The sequence below is a fragment of the Ctenopharyngodon idella genome, chromosome 6, assembly GCF_019924925.1.
Source record: "Ctenopharyngodon idella isolate HZGC_01 chromosome 6, HZGC01, whole genome shotgun sequence".
NCBI lineage: Eukaryota > Metazoa > Chordata > Actinopteri > Cypriniformes > Xenocyprididae > Ctenopharyngodon > Ctenopharyngodon idella.
Window position 1 is genome coordinate 30,868,367 of NC_067225.1, and position 20,676 is coordinate 30,889,042.

The 20,676-nt window shown below is 36.1% G+C and overlaps 1 protein-coding gene and 1 long non-coding RNA gene across 3 annotated transcripts; one reads left to right on the forward strand and one right to left on the reverse strand.

The window, feature by feature from the left end:
- Nucleotides 1-5,899: 5,899 nt before the first annotated feature.
- Nucleotides 5,900-10,669, reverse strand: oser1 (oxidative stress responsive serine-rich 1). Its single transcript, XM_051897185.1, has 4 exons — nucleotides 10,363-10,669; nucleotides 9,729-9,834; nucleotides 9,501-9,611; nucleotides 5,900-7,056 (listed from the first exon to the last, which is right to left on the reverse strand). The coding sequence occupies exons 2-4, from the start codon at nucleotides 9,812-9,814 to the stop codon at nucleotides 6,342-6,344; spliced, it is 912 nt and encodes a 303-aa protein (XP_051753145.1). The 5' UTR covers nucleotides 9,815-9,834; nucleotides 10,363-10,669; the 3' UTR covers nucleotides 5,900-6,341.
- A 142-nt stretch (nucleotides 10,670-10,811) lies between these two features.
- LOC127514395 (uncharacterized) lies at nucleotides 10,812-18,901 on the forward strand. Of its 2 annotated transcripts, none has more exons than XR_007930622.1 (3): nucleotides 10,812-11,202; nucleotides 16,995-17,094; nucleotides 17,252-18,901. It is a non-coding gene; the product is annotated as an uncharacterized LOC127514395 (long non-coding RNA). The 2 variants fall into 2 exon arrangements; XR_007930621.1 differs by lacking the exon at nucleotides 10,812-11,202 and adding an exon at nucleotides 11,209-12,004.
- The last annotated feature ends 1,775 nt before the right edge of the window (nucleotides 18,902-20,676 follow it).

Consider the following 20,676-nt stretch of genomic DNA (forward strand, 5'->3'; position numbering starts at 1 on the left):
TCCCACCAGGATGGAACAATGGCGTTCCCTCTCCTGAGTCCGTGATTGAATGCACTAAGGATTCAAGTACAAACATTCCAGCGTACAAAAGAAGCAAAGCCAGAAGGGACGGGAACGAGGTGGGGGTGAGGGGTACTGCAGGTGAGGCGACAAGTCTGAACAAAACCAGCACAGTCGCATTACAGGAACCAGTCGGTGCACAAAGTTTACGAGTGACAGCAGCACTTTTACCTACTGTATTATATTTGATAAGCAAATTACTAAGGCCTCTAGATTATAAAACACGATCAAAACTTTGCTGAAAACCTATTGCACATGATCTACAACATGCTTTCTGTTTTCTGACTGATAGATCATACTTTTTAGCAATAAAAAGGTCTTTTAGTAAAAATTTCCACCTTCAGGTCGTGGTTCATGTGTCTTTCTGCTGTGAAACCTTTAATGATTTTTATAAGGTAAACGTAAGAATAACTTTTACATTGTTAGTATTATTTGAAGATGAAGAAGCAACTTTGGTTTACTTGATTATCCATACATTATTTTTTATAGGGAGGTACCGATATGAACATTTTGGTTGATACTGATAACCGATAATCTATATATTTGAAAGCCGACAACCGATATATTAGCCGAGAAATCTAAATCCAAATTTTTATATAATTTTTGAGAGCCTAAATTACAAAAATAAAAGTCTTGCATGTCCCAAGCACACAATTATAATGTTTTCATTATAATTTTATGTAGCCTATATGACAGACTTGCGCTGTACATGTCGCACTTAACTGTATTTTCCTTTTTGAAGTGATTTCAATCATATTTCAAGCAATTCAAAACCATCATTACGAGCAGTGAACAAGTGTCAGCTGAAGGAAATAATCCATTATTTATCGGCTAAGTGTTCTTATCGTTAACATTAAAAATGAACATACATTGCTCGATACCGATATTGTGGCTGATATATCATGCAATTTTTTTAGAAATTTTTTTTTTTAAATGTATCAAATATGATGCATCAGGCTTTAAGGAAGATTTATTTGTTAATCTCTCAATCATTATTGTATTGTGTTGAATTATTTTGAATCTACAGAGCTTTGATCATAAAACTAAGCATTTAAATATCAATATTTAAATATCTTTCTAAGATTATTGAGATATACAGTAACAATTGATATGCATTTTATATAAGTACTGGTATAAAGATTAATTGGTTTACATTACAAGCTATCGGAATTTCATCTTGACCATATAAATAATATATGCACCAAATTGACAATTTTTTGCTCCATATTCTTACTTTATCTAACTTTATGAGTCAAAAAAGCATGGTGTATCAAATATGATACTCAACAAAAGACATATGCAAAGTTTTTATATATATTTTTTGTCTAAAGGTTCAATAAACTGTTCCATAAAAAACATCTATTATTTCATGTCAGACTTTGAAGGGTTAAAACATGCATATCTGAAATACGTGGTTGTTAGAAATGTGTGAAGCGGAAATGTCCACCAACAAACCACAGAAATGTTATTATGTGTGAAGGAGGAACAAGAAATGAAATCTCGCTCTAATATCTCAGTTGTTTCTTCTGACAATGAATAGAGAGCAAATATAGAAATCGTTGTAAAAACCACCTGATTTTTTTAGATGTTTGACCTCAAATAAATATGAGAATAATTTGGTGAAATTAATAATAATACAAAGAATAACTGGAATATTTTGAAAATAATCTCTCTAGAGTTTCAGAACCTAAAATCGTCTCAAACTGTGCTTTCATTTAGCAAGAAAGTCAGACATCACAGTATGAACTCAAACATTTCTCATGAAATTCTCCCCAATCATCCGAGCTGCCATCCACATTCATTTTATAGCTCTGTACCCTTAATAACGTCATATTTATTTCTCTTTAAGCATTTTAATAGGTTAGAAACATCTGAGACAAAGTTGATGAGCTCTGAATGAGAAACCTCTGAGCAATTTCAGACAAACAAACAACAAGCAGTGGCACATGTTCAGGCTGCATGTTCTCCCAGCACAATTCCCTGTGTTTTTTCAATCTGGTTGACAAAAGGCTTGATTATTAGGCAAACTGGTTAGCTGGGCAGCTTTTGTTGACTGGCAACATCCAACAGACTCTTTTGTGTGTTTCCATAGCTTTTCTTGGTATGCTTTGATGAGGTTCCCCTTTTGTAAAAATCCATACAACCTTACAAGTCATTCTCACAGGAGCAGAAAGACAGAATAGAAATCAGTAAACCAGAAAAAAACAGAGTGGATTGTTGAATACGATTTAGACTTGCATCTAAATACAGAGTAAATGTTACAGATAAGTGAGAGATGACTTATGCCATGACATTTAACACATGGAATAGTATGGAGTCTCTGTGACGTGGTTGGAAACACAAGGTATGCCTCACTGGAATGCCCTTTAGGGCGTCTCGCTCGCCCACTGACAGGAACAAAGTCACCTGACTGGCCCATGTGCACCGAGCTAGAGAAAATAAACACGGGGACCAGTTTGGAATAAGTCAGATGAACGCCTGTTTACATGGATATTATTTTCCGTAAATCTGAGTTGGTGTCCCAATAACCACCATAAACAGTGAATATTCAGATTATTATTTGACAGTTTTTTTAAACTTGACACTTCATATTCAACATTACTGATTTGACTGCACTGACACTATTGGATGAGAATTGAACTGAGCTGATGACATGTTTTCTGCGAAACTGCTTTAGAGATTAAATGAACTCATTTAAAAATGTATTATCTTTACAACGGAACTGAATCATCACTGAACTTTGACTGACTTTAGCTGAACAGTGACACTGTTTTCTGCTGTATAGCCGAAATGAATCAGCCTGTTTGAATCATTTTCCTGTTTATCACTGTAAAGAAGCGTGTGATGGGATCAAGCGGCAGCCTCCCCCAGTTCCTCTTGAAGCCAATACGGATGTGACTTAAACTGCGATTCATCGACTGGCCGCTAGGGACAGGCTCCAAAAGAGAGCAGAATCGCATTGAGTCCCATGTTAAAATGGCCAACTTTACAGCAGAAAAAAACATGTTTAAATTGTGGTTTTGGTCTATACAGCTAATTTTGCCCTTCATGACAACTCTGAGGGGGGTGAATTTTTTTATAACTCATCCGTTTAAATTATATTAAGCCTTAAAGTTCTGCATAATTATGGGCATGGTCACTTGAGTGACAGGTTTGCCGCTGCTGTCTGTGAGCCGTCATGTTACCTCAGCTAATCCCAGCTGCTGTTTTTGGCATCTCTGCTGTGTTTGTGCTTTTTTCGGGATTATTTTATACAATTATAAAATAATAAAATATACAATTATAAAATAATATGGCTTGCTGCATTAACGTTTGAGACTCAAGACAGATGTGCGTCTGTGTACATGTGCATGCATGCGGAAGATAAACACACGTTGTTGGATAGTGGCATTGGCTAAAAGTTTTGTTCCTGAGTCTGAGATTTACTACAGTGACAATGGCGGGAGGATATAAAACTCTGACAGCACTGCTTGGATATTTAACTGCTGCATTTTGAAAGATTATACTTTGGACGCGGACTCATTTGTTTGTGAGATATATACGATCATATACAGTTTTACAACATAAACACTGCTCAGGTTGCATAATTTCTTGATGAACGATGATAGAGAGCAGATTGTTAGGAAGAAATATGATGCAAACAATGGATAATATATCAATATTTCATGGATTTAACACTTTTGTGGACAAAAAGTACTGTTTTTTGTTTTTCAATGGACACTCATGGACATTTTACCCAAGTATTGGGTTTCATGTTGTTATTTGCACACCCAACACAAATTACAATTACTGGTGCTGGAGCATCTTAATTGTATAAAAGACATCGTATATTGACAGTAAACATTTAGGACTTTCAAATGATATAACTTATCTTTATTAATATTTTAGATAGTATCTAAGATAGATAGATAGCTTCTTCGCCTGATAACATGATCACGTCAAGCTAGGCGGGCGTGGTTTCAGTAACCAGGCACCTCAGTTCCAACAACGTCCCGCCTCTTTGCCCATTTTCAGTTATCTGGAAGTGACGTGCTGCTAAGATGGCAGGGGCCTCATTTTCGCTTCAAAAATTTTTGAATGGGTTTTTGCTAAATTGCCTGAAATAAGGTCTGGGGTTAGCAAAGCCTCTAAATATTTTCACGTTTTGATCTATGACATAAAACACACCAGTTATAACCCGCTTGTGATTTTTAAACCTTTATTGTGTCTTAAAAACGGCGGTTGCTAACAAGTTGCTAAAAGGGACTACTTCCTTTGGCGGGGACTTTAGACGTCATCATGACAAACAGAACATTTGGACAGCATTTCTCATGAAGAAGTGGATAAGTATTCATACACAGCGCAGAATTTTTGTGATTTTCCAAAAGTCTATGGGAAAAATGCATAGGCTTTCGATCGAGGGAACCCGTGCGCCACTAACTTCCGGGTTGGCCTACAAAAACAAGTCATCCCTGAGGTACTCTATGCTCTTCAGAAATCTACGGGTGAAGTCACGGACACTACGTTCATTTTTTTTTTTACAGTCTATGGATGGGATCCGTTGCGTCTGTCACGTGACAAATGACCGAAAGACTCGGAAGGTAAAGTAATTATTTATGTTCCCTGTAAATTAGGCTGCATTATAATAATTTCTTAATTCGGAATATGATCAAGATTGTGTAGGAGGATGTGTTTGGGGAATTTAGCTGTTAAAAGTCATTATTTAAAGCCACTCAAATGAACGAAATGATTCGAATAAAGATTCGTTTATTCTGATGAACGAGAGAGTCAGTAAAATGATCCGAACTTCCCATCACTTGACTGTAATGGGGCTTTGAATGATTGAATCTTAAATTATTATTACATTTGGTCCGCCCATCCTTGAGTATATGGTTGCATCCAAACTTGAGGCCCAAATCCTATCAGTTCAAAAATCAGGATGACCTAAAACAGACAAAATGCTCAATTTATTGCAGAATTTCAATTCAAGTTGACTGCGGATAAGCCGAGATCAAGATCGAGAACAAACTTTTTGTTTCGAGACCCAGGCCCAGACGAAAACCACATTTATGTGGTCTCAAGATCAAGACTCCAACTATGCAATCTAAGAAAATAATGAAAACAAAATCGGTTGTTCTGCATGGGATGTTCTGCAGATGCTGTGGTTTGTGTAATGTTTAAGATTTCTTTATGTGATAAGTGAGTTCTCCATTAACTATTCACTGTATGGTCTCTAGTGGCTCACAAAATAAAGCTTAAAAACAGCCATTTGCTTACCGGTATAAAATGTGTTAAGCAGAACCTCGGCATTTGGAGTGAAAGTGAATGAATGGTCGAGTGTTTCCCCCTAGTGTCCATTACAGGAACATGATTAAAATTACGTCAGAAAATTACGTGTTTACGAGGATTACACAGTCATGCAGTACTAGTTAAACACTAGCTTGGCGGGTCATGTTTCATTCTAGTTTACTGGTGATTCAGCACAAATGTGTTGTTTATGGACGTGTTATCTTTATGTAGCAAAAATAAAAACTGCAGGTTATTTGCATAATAAATGCATGCAAGTATAACTACTTTTACATTATATCCTTTCAATTGTTATAATGCATCGTGTTATTTTTATAATACATTTTTATTAATTTTAATTTCTTTAAAATTAAAGCCATTTATGGGTGAAGACAGCAAAGAAGTGCCAAGGATTAAAATTATTTTGACTAAAATTCAACTAGCAATTTATTTCCTAAAATACATATAGTTTACCATTGTTTTGCTACAGAAACAAAACTTCTTGGTAACTCAGTCACAAAAGCAGCAGTAAGATGCAAAGCAAGAGGTCTAAGACAACAAACGTCACAAACAATCCCCCAAAATGCCGTTTTATTGAGTATTAAGATGACATCACATCCTTAGTCACGGTGGACAGAATTATTACTTGGCATTATGTAAGTTTGCATATATCGGTGAAATCAAACCTGCAGTCTCTGGGATAGACCTTTGGCAACTTTAAAATGTAAACCAAACATAACAGTTGTCAAGGAAAATCAAACAAAAACAAAGGAACGTTAACAGTAAATCACAGAATGAGTCATGCTCCCATGATTCTTAGTCAGCATGTGTTGTCAGGATGTTCTGGAGAAAGAACAAATATCATAAATCCTCAAAACAAGCAGAATTGCTTTTAGATATCATCTTCATTACTACCTTTTATTATTCTTATTAAATAAATCAATAATTTTTTTTACTTAAAGTACCCATTATCCATCTTTAATAAAGCTTCAATTTGCTTCATTAAATTTAATTTTTCAGGTGTACATCATCTCAGCCATGTGCGACATCTTCTTGGGGATGTAAAGGTAATATTCCATGTATCCGGAAAGGTCCTCTATTGTGATGTCATCCACGTAGGCGCGGGCCTGTTCGGAACAAGAACGAGGGGAGCTGGAAGTTCCGTTATTACTCCCAATGGAAGTTCTGCTGTTTGGTGAACTGTCCTGCGGGTTGGGCAGCTTTCGCTCACATTCGGAGATCACATCTCGAAGGCCGGTGAATGAGTAAACCTCGACCCCCTGCCAACCAGGACACTGGCATTCTCGTTGACCACACGGGCACTGACCGGCTTCCTGCAACTTGGACAGAGTTTGAAAGTCAGACGGAACAGCATTACCTTCGCCCGCCTCCTGAGATCCCGGCCCACATCCTAAAGCGGGCCTGTTTTCGGGAGCGCTCTCGTCATCCGAGGGCATTCTCGGACTGAGGGGTGATTCCTGACCCTTAGGATAAGGGAGATGGGTTTCATAGCCAACGACACCGAATACAGTGGAGCACGGAGCAGAGAACGCTCCTTCTTTCTTGACGGTGCTGGTGTCATCGGGCTCTGGCGGGGTCTTGTGTTTCAGGTGTCCAGGAGGGGGGGACATTTTGCTGCAGTAGGTAAACTTCGGAGGATGAAGGATCGGAGATTTTGATCGTCGTCGTCTCTGGCTTCTCACAACTCCTCTGGATGACTTTCTCGTGCATCTATAGTAAAAAAAATAAAGGTGAAAATATATGTTTACTGGTATATTTGTATTGTTATTGTTTTAACCCTATAAAGCCTACTGTGCCATATTCGACACATGAAATTCTAAGGCCTCTAAATTATTAACATGATCATAACGTTGCTGAAAAACTGTTGTACATGATCAACTACATGCCTTCTGCCCTTTAATTAAATTTATAGTATTTATACCTTTTAGCAAAATTGTAAAAACTAGGGCTGCCCTCGACTGAAGATTTTTCTGGTTTATTAATAAACCATATAAATCATAATAAAGAGCCTTTAATGCCTACATAGCCTAATCAGCACTCAAGCGCACGCATAAAACCACAGTGCACCGGCAGAAGTAATGATTATAAATTCGTCATGGAGAAACAACAAGGAGATTGCTTTAACATTTTAATAATTAATTGATAAACTAGTGTTTTCTGTATTTTTGGCTGCAGTGATGAAGTTGACGATGCTGACTCGCCATCGCCGCAGTACGTTTCATACGGATTACATAACCTGAGAATATTTGTTTTCCATTTGAATTGGTTAATTTAAAAGTAGACATTTTGCTTTCTGTAGATATATTTTTCATCTCTGAGGCAAGTTTACATGGAGTTTCGGTTCTTTTTTTTGGCACACTCCAGTTCACAGAGAGAGACGGCAGAAAGCACACCCTGTTTGCTTTCATTATTTTACAAAAGCACAGCGTTTTGTTGTTGTGAGTGCACACAAATAAAAGTAGACTCTTCACAAATTCAAAAGATATATTATTCTTTTCTGTATGACAAAAAATGACAGTATTTTTAGTGCAAGTGATCGCATTGGCGCCTCCATAGCTGTCATGCAATAAGCGCGCTACTATTCAGCTTCCACTCTCCGCACAATTGAATGGCCCACATTTTTCTAGGTTAACAAAGTGAGCGGCCGTGTAAAGTTGCTACTACTAACATGTTTCAGATGATAAGCCGTATTTGAGGTCGATGAATGATGAATGATAGGCGAGCGTTTGGATGTCCTGCCCGATGTACTGTAATTACCTAGTCCAGCTGTTAACAATCTGTCCATCACAGACTACATGACTTCACCACTTCCTGTGGATTTTTTTCCCTGCGACTAATAAAACTTTGGTCGACTAAGCCTCTTCTCGAAGACTAATGGTTAATGGACTATTAGGGGACAGCCCTAGAAAAAGTCCCCTTTCCAGGTAGTCTCGTTTACACTCAACCACTCAAGAGTGACTCTGCAACAACGCAGATCTTGATGACGTACGTAGTACGCGTACGCACAAACGTCAAGAGATTACGAAAATGCTCATAGAAGCTTCTCGTGTTGGGCCTTTTTAATTCTCTTTATTAAAGGATGCATTAATATACATATATACATATATATATATATATATATATATATATATATATATATATATATATATAATTTTTCTGGTATTATTATTTAAGTATTATTAAAAATATATCTGGTATTATTATTTAAAGCTATATCTGACCTGACTTTCTGCTCTGAAATCTTTACTGATTTTCATAAAGTAAGCACAAGAATACCCTATATTGTTAGTAGTAATATTTCAAGATGAACACTTACTGGACTGAAGCAACTTAGATTTACTTAATTATCCATACATCATAAAAAAAAAATCATGTTAAAATGTATCAAATATGACGCATCAGGCTTTTGAATAGCATTTATTTGTTCATCTCTCAATCGTCATTGAACTGCATTGCATTATATGTTTTGCCTCTCACAATTAAACCTACAGAGCTTTGAAAAAAAAACTTAGCATTTAAATATCTTACCAATAAAATCGATGTTTTTTTCTTCCTTGAATGTGAGCTCTATATTCTCACTATATATTATACTATATGAGCCATATAAATAGGAGAGCATAAATAAAGTCCGCTGGCGGACTTTTAGAGAGTTGGACTTGTAACCGGAAGGTCGCGGGTTCGAGTCTCAGTACCGGGAGGAACTGTAGGTGGGGGAGTGAATGAACAGTGCTCTCTTCCACTCTCATTACCCACAACTGAGATGCCCTTGAGCAAGGCACCTAACCCCCAATCGCTCCCCGGGCGCCACAGCAAAAACGGCTGCCCACTGCTCCGGGTGTGTGTGTGTGTTCAATACTCACTGCTGTGTGTGTGCACTTGGATGGGTGAAATGCAGAGTACAAATTCCAAGTATGGAACACTATACTTTGCTACACATCAGGTCACTTTAATATAAATGCCTGAAGTATCAAATATAATACAAAACATATGCAAGCCTTTTTCTTAAGATTTTGAAAAAAAAAAAATAATAATAATAATAATAATAATAATCAAAAGGTTCAATAAAATTTCTTTTAAAAAACAAAAATTCTGACTGATTTCTTCATATATTAGGCTTTTCAGGGTTAACTAGGGAATCTTAAAGTGGTCCCTACCCAAGCCAGTTATCTTTCGAGGAGGTCATCTTGGATTTGGCTCCATCCGGACTGCCTCGAACAACCAATCTGGAAGCCAAAGACTCAGAGACACGGACTGCGGTCGTGGAACTGGAAAGAAATGCATCCAATTACCCACACAGTAAAAAAACCTCTCTGCCAAAAGACTGAGTATCCATTTCACTTATCAGACAAACTTTAGCTGAAACAAATGAAAAGACAAGAAACCTTTCAGCATCCACACGCAGTTTCTTAAAAGCGGTCTGTAGTGTCTCCTCCTCACACTCCTTTTCTACTTTCTCCACAGCAGCCATAATGTTAGACAGCCTTAAAACTGAAACCAAAACCAAAGAGAATAATAAAAGTGAGCAGTTATAACAAACCCAAATCTTTATAGTAAGTTAATAATTATAGATCTCAACAACTTTAACAGCATATTTTAACACACTCAGTTACTTCTAATAATTAACAAAGGCTTTAAACAATTAGAAGAATATAGTAAAGGGAAAAAAAACTGCAGTAGCTGAAACTTTATTCAAAACTACATAGACATCTTGCAATTTCCCCTGAATAAATTATAGGCTAGAGGTTATAAAAAAACTATGAGTGTCATTATATAAAATACTTATTTGATTAAATGAAGTATTCAAATACAATCCAACATTGTAATTTCCTTTATTATTCATATTTTTTATCACACTGTACTAGTTGACAAGTTGTGTCTCATGTAATGAACGCTGATCTCATACACAATTCGCATAATGAAGCTTAGCTTAGCATTGAGTTGCGCGGTTTACATTCAGTCAACTTTGCTTGACCGAAATAAATCAACAAAAATGGACCATTAGAGAAATATACTCACGGCCAAAGGACCCAATCCCGTATAAAGCCCAGACATATAGGAGATTGTTTCTCCTGTTTTGAGGGTCTGTGTCCTCACAAAGCTAACAGGCTAACGTTAGCCAGTCAGCGTGCAGAAACAATATCTGTGAGAAAACTCGCTTTAAATTGCCCGATGACAGGCTGTCCTCGGGCATAACTTGAGCTAAATACTACGTAAAAGTAGTAACTACTCACAACTATTGGAAGTAATCAATAAATCATACACAATATTCTAGATTTTTCTCTCGCTAGTCTCTTGTTTACACTCAACCACTCCAGAGTGACTCTGCAACAACGCAGATCTTGATGACGTAGTACGCGTACGCACAAACGTCAACAGATTACGAAAATGCTCATAGAAGCTTCTCGTGTTGTGCCTTTTTAATTCTCTTTATTAAAGGATGCATTAATATATATATATAATTTTTCTGGTATTATTATTGAAGTATTATTAAAAATATATCTGGTAGTATTATTTAAAGCTATATCTGACCACTAAACCATGACCATTTTCTACACTGCTTTCCCAGCCATTATTGTGTTTCTATAACCCAAATTATCTGTAGTGAATTATTTACACAAGCAGTGCACATAGCTAAATGGTGTCCTCTTGTGGTGATCAAGTGAATTGTCTCGGGCCTCCATGTGCCTTCCTTGCAAATCCTGTTGTAGTTGTACACAGGAAGCCAGACACAAAGTGTATCACAAAAGCTGGAATTTATAGCAAGGCTGCCATTGGAGAACCACTTGCTCTACTGTACAAAAACAACCAGATGCAAAGCACATTAAAGCCAGATCCCTGGGGAATGGAAAATGTTTGGTGAGTTCTTGTTTACTCATTTCCACACATGTGCATGAGTTTATGTTTGGAGGGAGTCATAGGAATCCCTAAAACCCCAATGTCTGCTTCTGACTGCTAAATGTGGCGGATGTGTGCAGGATCTCACATGCAGACCAAGTGTTTTGGCACAAATATTTACATCATTTTTTTTTTTTTTTTTTTAAAAAGCATTTTATCATCCAATTTCCTCATCCTTCTATCCATGTTTGGGTTTGATCTTGCAGAAAACATAATAATGTCTGAGGGTTAATGAGCCGTGTAATTGTATGCCCAGCATGTTCAAGCATTTAAATTGTGATGCTGGCAAATGCCAAGACTTTTAAAGTCCTTTATAAATAAAAGCCCTGTTCACACACACAGTTACTGGACAACATTTGCTGGACTATAAATATCATACAATTTGATAAGGTTTTTTTTTTGTGTGTGTGACTGGGGCAAAGTTTTTGAGTTAGAATATGGGACTTTCCCATTTACTAGAAAATCATTCACATACTGTGTAGTAGGGGGAAATGTAGGAAAAATTTAGTCATTGGTAAAATCTTGAATTAAAGGTGCAGTGTGTAAATAGCAGCATCTAGCGGTGAGGTTGAGAATTGCAATAAAGAGAAGCTACAGTGGCCAACACAGCAGACAGAGACAGCAGAGAGTAGCCAGTCAAGCAAACACGCTCTGTAGAGTAGTTTGTCCGTTTAGGGCTACTGTAGAAACATGCCTGCACAAAATGGCGGCTTTAATATAAGGGGACCCGCGGTGTATGTAGATAGAAATAGCTCATTCCAAGGTAATAAAAACATAATATTCATTATGTAAGGTCTTTATACACCACTGAAAACATAGTTATGTATATTATGTTTTTGTCAATAGATCCTCCTAAATATTACATATTGCACCTTTAATTAAACCTTATATTTAAACCTTTAATTTTATTTATTTACGAAAGTATGAAACTTTTAATTCATTCATTTCATTAAAAAGTGTTTATATTATTATTTACCTGCTGATATTTATAATGCTTCTAAAACTTTTGGATTGTCAAGCTTTTTTTTTATCATTGCAGATAAAACATCTTGAATATTTGGTTTTGTTGTGGTTAATCAATGTTGGGTGTAATTAATTACTAAGTAATCTAATTACTGTATTTTAATTACTTTTCTGTTGAAAAAGTAAAGGATTACTCCTAATTTTTCAGTAATTTAATTACAGTTACTTCTGATGTAATAGCATTAAATACTGTATAGACTAATTCTATATAAAACAATAGTGGCTTTAACATCAAAATTTAATGTTTAAATGTACATTTTTAATGTAATCTTCTCCCTTTACACACTTTGGTCAGTTCAAGAATAATTTATGTAATTGTATATTGTTTATTTGAAAGAATTAAAAGTGCAGTTTCATATCTATCCTTGTATTGTTCAACAAGTCGAGGTTAATATGGAATTTATAAAGTAATTAATAAGTAATCCAATACTTTTTAGAGAGAGTAATTAGTACAGTAATCTAATAACACTGTTGAAGATATCAATTTTTACTTAATTACTTTTTTTTTCAGAACTTGTGGTTAATATTAGTGCTAGCCTTTGGAAACCCTGGACTGCGTTTCTCAAAAGCATATTAAGCCTAAGCAGATCGTAGAACCACTGGCTCCAATGGTCTCTATGATCAACTTAGCTCAAGATGCTTTTGAGAAACGCAGCCCTGATTGATACAATTGAATTATTTGCCTCCTTGTTGAGTCTGCCATTTACAATGACCTTGTCCATTTAGATTTTAGACAATGTTGCAGTTTCTAGCTGTCGCCTGCAGATGGTGCTGTAGTGCATGTTTGTGCTTGTGAAGAAAATAATGGCGCCCATTGCAATCTGTCATGTGTTGAAAAGATGATCTGTTCTCTGCAGTAATCAGGAAAGAGGTTCCTCCCGCTCCAAAAAATTCCTCATCTTATTGAATTTTATCCCATATATCACATTACATTGTTAAACACAAACATTAATTCAGGGCTTTACAATTACAGCTGATGGAGGACAGTTTATCCTAGCTTGAAAGATTGAAGCCCAAACAGTAGCACTGAAAGCACAGTGATGGGTAATCTGTTATGGGTTATCTATTTAGTCATTTCCACAAGGCCAGGCAAAGACAAACGCTGTATTGTTGAGCTCTTGAGGTCCTTCATTCTAGTCCAAACTCTTGTGAAAACAAACGTAAGCTTTATAAACCATCATTTCTCAAATTAATAGAAATGTCAAAGCATACAGGCCTCTATTCATTTAAACAATGGCAGCCTTTTCTTCCAGCGCTTTCACTCTGGCGCCCATGTGATGGGTTTGCAATGGAGGAGGGATTTTACACGGCTTTCTTTAAAATCATCAGATTTCAGCTCTCTTATGAGGTTTTTATGGAGGTTGAGATTGTGTGCTGAACCTAAAGGCTTTCCTGCCCACATACTACTGCAGATCTGGGATTGTTGTGCTGCTTTAAGACTTAAGAGTCTTGCTGTGTGGTAATTGCTATGGTGTTTTGGGTGTTTGCTAGGGCATTGCTAGGTTCTTCTAGGTGGTTGCTAGGGCGTCACTAGGGTGTTATTTGTGGTTGCTAGGGTGTTTCTAGGGTATTCTGGGTGGTTGTAAAAAGAGGCCTTTTCTTTCGATATGGCTCACATCCCTCTTTCATTGTAAGTCTACAGGATTTTTCACCTGTTTTTTTTTTTTTTTTTGTCTGACAGTAGAAAATCATAATTTTGATTGTTTGTAAAAGTAATATAGCACACCTATCCTTGAACAATATCATTAATTTCCAATGTGCTAAGTTCCCTAAGCTTAAGTATGAGCAACGGTATAGTGTTTGCTTCAACAAGCACCACTAATGAAATGAAATTAAACCCCCAGGCAGACACTATTTGGCTGGGTTAGTGTGAGGTTTCTGTCTTTTACCTGGGTGTCTGGTGATTCTCAGTTTCTGCATACCTAATAAATATGATTTATTAAAGACTTCAATTTATAGTATAATTGCTGAGGAAGGTTACTTTGAAAACACCAGAATAAAAAAGTGACTTAGGTGGACAATTTCTGTGCAAACGTTCTCCACTGGCTGGAACAGTATTCAGTTATATTATTTTTGGCTACTAATGGGGTATGGGAAATAAACATTAAATGAAAGATTACGTTTTACAAGCTTGTCCTGGGCATAATCACAATTCTTTTGTGACTCTTTGTGCTTGGTTCCAACGTGAATAATATTGATGGTCATGCTTTTCTGATAACAGGAATGGGAGGATATTCACTCTTGATCCATCCGTTAAAGCTTGATATCCATATTGTGGCCTTCCGCAGTTGTTTTTGTGGTGGAAAAAGTTGCTTTATGCATTTCTGAGACCTTTTTGGAATATTTTGATATTCTGTATCTTCTGTGAGAAGAGAACTTCAGCAAAATAATAGCTCAGCACTGTGGAAATATTATCTGATATTAGCTGAATTTCCATTTGTTTTTCTTCTTCCCTTGAGCATATATATATATATATATATATATATAACCCGATTTTGTTATATTTGATAATTGATTACATTTTTTTTGATGTTGTAATGTTGTGTTTGTGTCCTCTTGTTTGAGCAAAAAAGGCATTAATTAATTATTTACTTAAAATCTTTCCCTGTGCAATAGCTCTTTTAAAATGCAGCGCTTTTGTCAATTGACATCAAATTGGGTGTTTTGTGTCTTGCTGTTTAAAAATGCTGGGTTAAAAACAACCCAAGTTGGGTTAAATATGAACAAACTCAGCGATTGGGTTGTTTTTGACCCAACAGATGGGTTAAATGTTTGCCCAACCTGCTGGGTGATTTATTTAACTCAACCATTGATTTTAAAAATGACTATATGGATGGCTTAAAATCAACCCAAAATAGGTTGGAAATTAAAAATCAGACTCTAGAGGTAACCATAATAATCAAAAGGTGAACATTTATTAATAAGCAATTTAATAAATGTTTATTATTTAATTATTTATTAAACATGTCATAAACATTCATTTTTTAAACATATTAATAAATGTCAATTTCCAACCTATTTTGGCTTCATTTAAGTGAGCAATATAGTAATTTTTAAACAATAGTTGAGTTAAATAAAACTACCCAGCAGATTGGGTCAAACATTTAACCCAACTGTTGGGACAAAACAACCCAATCGCTGGGTTTGTCCATATTTAACCCATCTTGGGTTATTTTTAACCCAGCATTTTTTTAGAGTGTAGTCTAATATTTTGCTGCATTTGACAAAATCAAAGTGCTATTAACAAGAAAGAAGGAATAGTTTATTTCAACACAATAATAACAACAACAACAACAAAAATGGACAAAATAACTAACCCTGTCTATATGTATGAGCAATAATAGTGATGCTTGCTTTATGTTAACCTGGAGATTGAATAATGGAGTATTTTCACTATTCTGTGCTAGTGAACAAAGCAGTTGATGGTGGAATGTCCTCCAACCCTTCAAACAAGTGACTCCTAAGAGCCCACACACCCACAGCTGCCGGTCAGACCTATGCGTACACGCTCCTGTACATGTGAGTGCACACGCTGGGCTGGGGTGCGAGCAGAAAGGCTTATTGACTCTGAAAGGGAACCTGCTTCCTGAGAGGAAAGAGATTCCCACAGGAATACCGACATACTGCCGCAAAAAGGAGGTACAGGGAAAGGAGAGCCGGAGAGATGAGGTTCTGCTCTGGACTTATAGATGTTTCTCCTTTGAAATCTCATTTTGACCCACAGGAAAGGAAAGGAAAATCACAAATTGCATCTCTAAGATCTTGTTTCTTCTAGATAGAGTAGACTCAAAATGTGTTTGAACACTTACCAGAAATGATTAGACCAAGTGTGCAATCAGACAACTCAAACATCTCTCGTCAGATTCTTCCAAGATCAGCGCTGATGTCCACATTCATTTTAAAATCTTTACACTTTTTCTGTAAATTCTTAAAAATAAAGTTCCCAAAATTAGGTTTTTGCACCAATGCCACTGAAGATCCATTTCTGGTTCCCCAAAGAACCTTTAAAAGGAATAGTTCACCCAATAATGTAAATTTTGTCATTACTTACTCACCCTCATGTTGTTCCAAACCCGTATGAATTTATTTCTTCTGTTGAACACAAAAGAAGATTTTAAAGAATGTTGGTAACCAGACAGCTGACGGTAGCCATTGACTGCCATAGGATTTTTTTTTCCTTACTATGGAAGTCAATGGGTGCCGTCAACTGTCTGGTTACCAACATTCTTTAAAGGATTACTTCACTTTAAAATGAAAATGACCCCAAGCTTTACTCACCTTCAAACCATCCTAGGTGTATATGACTTTCTTCTTTCTGATGAACACAATCAGAGTTATATTAATAAATATCCTGACGCATCCAAGCTTTATAATGGCAGTAAATCTTGGCGTAATTTTCATTTTAAAGTGAACTAATCTTTAAAATATCTTCTTTTGTGTTCAAAAGAAGAAAGAAACTTATAGTTGTGTGAGTAAGTAATGATAACATTTTCATTTTTGGATGAACTATACCTTTAAGTAAACAGTTCTTAAAAGAACTATTTTTTTCTTAGTGTGATGAACATTTTAAGAATCTAAAGAGCTTTTTTCCACTATAAGGAACCTTTTGAGCAATGGAAAGCTTTCATGGATGTCAAAGGTTCTTCATGAAACCACAGATGCCAATAAACAACCTTTATTTTTAAAAGTGTATGTCAACATTTGTCTCATTTATGTTTATTTCTCAACAGGAATTTTAGAAGAAACATCTGAGACTTCATTGACACTTATGAGATCTCAAAAGAGCAGCCTCTTGTCATGATTACATGGGAATGCTGGTGTTTACACCAGGTATGCTCTTTAACAAAACTTGGATGCTGGAAAATAATCTCATTCTGCATGAACAAAGCGCTGTTCTTTACAGAGTTCTGGGCTATCCGCCCATGTTTTTGATCCACTTGGATTTAAGGCATTCTGACAACATGGAACATTTGTGGGATTGCTGTAGGGAGTGATTCTGTTCCGGATGGCGGAAGGATGCAAGGTCAGCTGGTTCCCCTTCAAGTCAGGCATCATTACAGACGTCCTGCGGAGGCAGAATGGCTTTCTAGAACGGACCATTTCCAGGTTCTCATGCAGTCAGAACAAAGAGCTCAGAGACTCACTTAGACAGCCATGTGATGTCAAATAAATGCACTGGATGTAACAAATGTTCACTTTTAATCGCATCCTCTCTTTACTAAAGAGCAAGCATTAATTTATTCAATATCCTCTAAAAGTCTTTAAAGTGTACACTGAAATCCCACCAGGGATAACCTTTTATGGCTCCATCTTGTTGGTCTGGCAAATATGCCTCATTCTTTGCTGTCCAGTCATCTAGTCTGTTTGAAAAATCTGGCAAACATCTGGAATTGGTCCCTACATTTGCTAGGATGTCATGCCAGCCTAAGTAGTATGATGATAGTGAATTGCATGTGGGTCATACATACCCGTCATGCTGAGAAATGAAGATAAGGACTAATATTGAGTTATTCAGAGTCAAACACAATGTCTGCTCATACAGTAAGCTTATTAAAGGGTTAGTTCACACAAAAATGAAAATTCTGTCATTAATTACTCACCCTCAAGTCATTCCAAACCCTTAAGACCTTTGTTCATCTTCAGAACACAAATTCAGATATTTTTGATAAAATCTGATGGCTCAGTGAGGCCTCCATTGCCAGCAAGATAATTAACACTTTCAGATGACCAGAAAGGTACTAAAGTTATATTTAAAACAGTTCATGTGACTACAGTGGTTCAACCTCAATGTTATGAAGCGACGAGAATACTTTTTGTGCACCAAAAAAAACAAAATAATGAGTTTATTCAACAATATCTAGTGATGAGCGATTTCAAAATGCTGCTTCATGAAGGTTTGAAGCTTTACCTACCTTTTGTTTCGAGTCAGTGGTTCGGAGCGTGTATGCAAATTCTGTCATCATTTACTCAACCTCACGTCGTTCCAAACCCGTAAGTCTTTCGTTCATCTTCAGAACACAAATGATGATATTTTTGATGAAATCTGAGCGATTTCTGTCCCTCCATTGAGTCCACGCAACTACCACTTTGACGCTTCAAAAAGTTCATAAAGAGATTGTAAAACTACTCCATATGAATTGAGCGGGTTAGTCCAAATTTTTTGAAGAGAGACAATCAATTTATATGATGAACAGATTGAATTTAGGCTTTTATTCCCTTTTATTTTTGGTGAACTAACCCTTTTAGCCACAAGAGGCTGTGCATTACAGTGATTTTACAGCAGTACAATGGTAAGATCACTGTAACGCACAGACTTGAATGGCTTTTTTAACTTTTGAATAGTTTGGGGTTTTGTAACACTTTATAATAAGGTTTCATTAGTTAACATTAGTTAACTGTATTAGTTAACATGAGCTAACAATGAACAATACTTCAGCATTTATTAATCTTACTCAATGTTAATTCCAACATTTACTAATACATTTTCAAGATCAAAATTTGTATTTGTTAACATTTGTTAATGCACTGTGAACTAACATAAACAAACAATGAACAATTATTTTACTAATAAATGAGACCTTAAAGTGTTACTGAATTGATCAAAAATACAATAAAAAGTTACATTGTTAAAATATTATTACAATTTAAAATAACTGTTTTCAATTTGAATATATTTTAAAATGTAATTTATTCCTATGATGCAAAGCTGAATTTTCAGCATCATTACTCCAGTCTTCAGTGTCACATGATCCTTCAGAAAGCATTCTAATATGCTGATTTGCTGCTCAAAAAACGTTTCTTAAAATTACCAATGTTTTCTTTAGGATACTTTAATGAATAGAAAGTTGAAAAGATCAGAGTTTATTTGAAATAGAAATCTTTTGTAACTTTATAAATGTCTTTACTGTCACTTTTGATCAATTTGACATTTTAAGTCTGTACTTTCCATTGTACATGTTTTGTTTTTGTGCAATGTTCAGGAAGAAGAGATTAAAATTCTGTTGTCAAACATCGCAAATCCTTTGAAGCATTTATAATAATCCATTTCTTACCATAGCACAGGATTTGATCTATTCAAAATCTGTCCACTCTGTACTCTACCTTGACATACTAATTGGCTCACATTTGGCCTCTGAACACACAAGTTCTTGGGAACAATGAGTACAAACATATTTTTCATACTTTTCTCATCTTCTCTGCCCAGGCATCGGCCTCTCAGACCTTAAAGGGCCCTTCTCAGAGCTGTAAATGAGCTGTCAATCACAGGCTAGATCCCTTCACTGATTGGAGCAGAAGGCAGATCGGGGTGGAATGATGGGAGAGTGGTGATATATTAGACAAATGCTCGGCCAAAATAAAAGGACAGAGGTTTCTTTATGCTCAGAGGGAGCGGCATAAGGAGACTGTTGATGTGCCACGTACACGTGCCCAAAGTTTAAGTTTAAGTCACTCAGAGAGTTTCATTTCAAGCAGGAAGCCAAAGCTGAAAGAAATTTCCTTTTTATGGTATTGAATACTATCCGTCCTGTTACATAAGAGGTGTGAAGAACGGATACAGATAGAAGAATAGATCCCTTCATATCTCTTGTCTCCGAGCGGAATGGATTGATGTGAAAATAAATTCCATGGGCCTGTTGGCAATGGTGGACACATGATAAAGATTAGTTGATGTGCCGGTCCCTCTCACGCATATTTACTTTAGTAATTAAGAGGAGGAAACAAGCCAAAAACCTCTAAGACCCCTGAAAAATGTGCACAGACACAGTTTCACACTTTTCAACACAATTTATAGAGTATGTTCTAAGCTTTCATCCTTTGAAGATGATCTTGGATGTTGTGGTGGTGCTGTATAATAGCCGCTTTGTGTCAAGTTATGTGCAGCATTATGTAAAAGATACCAGCAGCAGAGTACGTTGAGATAGAGGACATAATAACATCAAATACATAACTGCATCATCGCTTATTAGAGCAATTCTGATAGTCTTATTACACATCAAAGTAAGGTAGTACTAGTGTTTGCTATAGTCTTTTTTTTTTTTTTTTATTAATACTTTTATTCAGCAAGGATGCATTAAATTGACCAAAAGTGACTGTAAAGTTCGAAAGAACGGCATTTATTTGAAATAGAAATGTCTTTACTGTTAAGGCATAGAAAACATAAAGGTTTGCTAAAGTGATGCTCTATCATACAGAGAATTTAAACTTTTGCTCCAACACACTCATGACTGATGAGAAATTCACCGATGTTATGAAGCTAATTAAAGGTTTAGTTCACTTCAGAATTCAAATTTCCTGATAATTTACTCACCCCCATATCATCCAAGATGTTTATGTTTTTCTTCAGTCGAAAAGAAATTATGGTTTTTGAGGAAAACATTCCAGGATTTTTCTCCATATAGTGGACTTCAATGG

Coding starts and splice junctions, on each gene's coding strand:
- oser1 (XM_051897185.1), bottom strand. CDS start 9,814: ATGGCTGCTGTGGAGAAAGTAGAAAAGGAGTGTGAGGAGGAGACACTA. Junction 9,612..9,728: donor CTGCGTGTGGATGCTGAAAG/GTTTCTTGTCTT, acceptor ATTTCTTTCCAG/TTCCACGACCGCAGTCCGTG. Junction 7,057..9,500: donor TCGAAAGATAACTGGCTTGG/GTAGGGACCACT, acceptor TTTTTACTATAG/ATGCACGAGAAAGTCATCCA.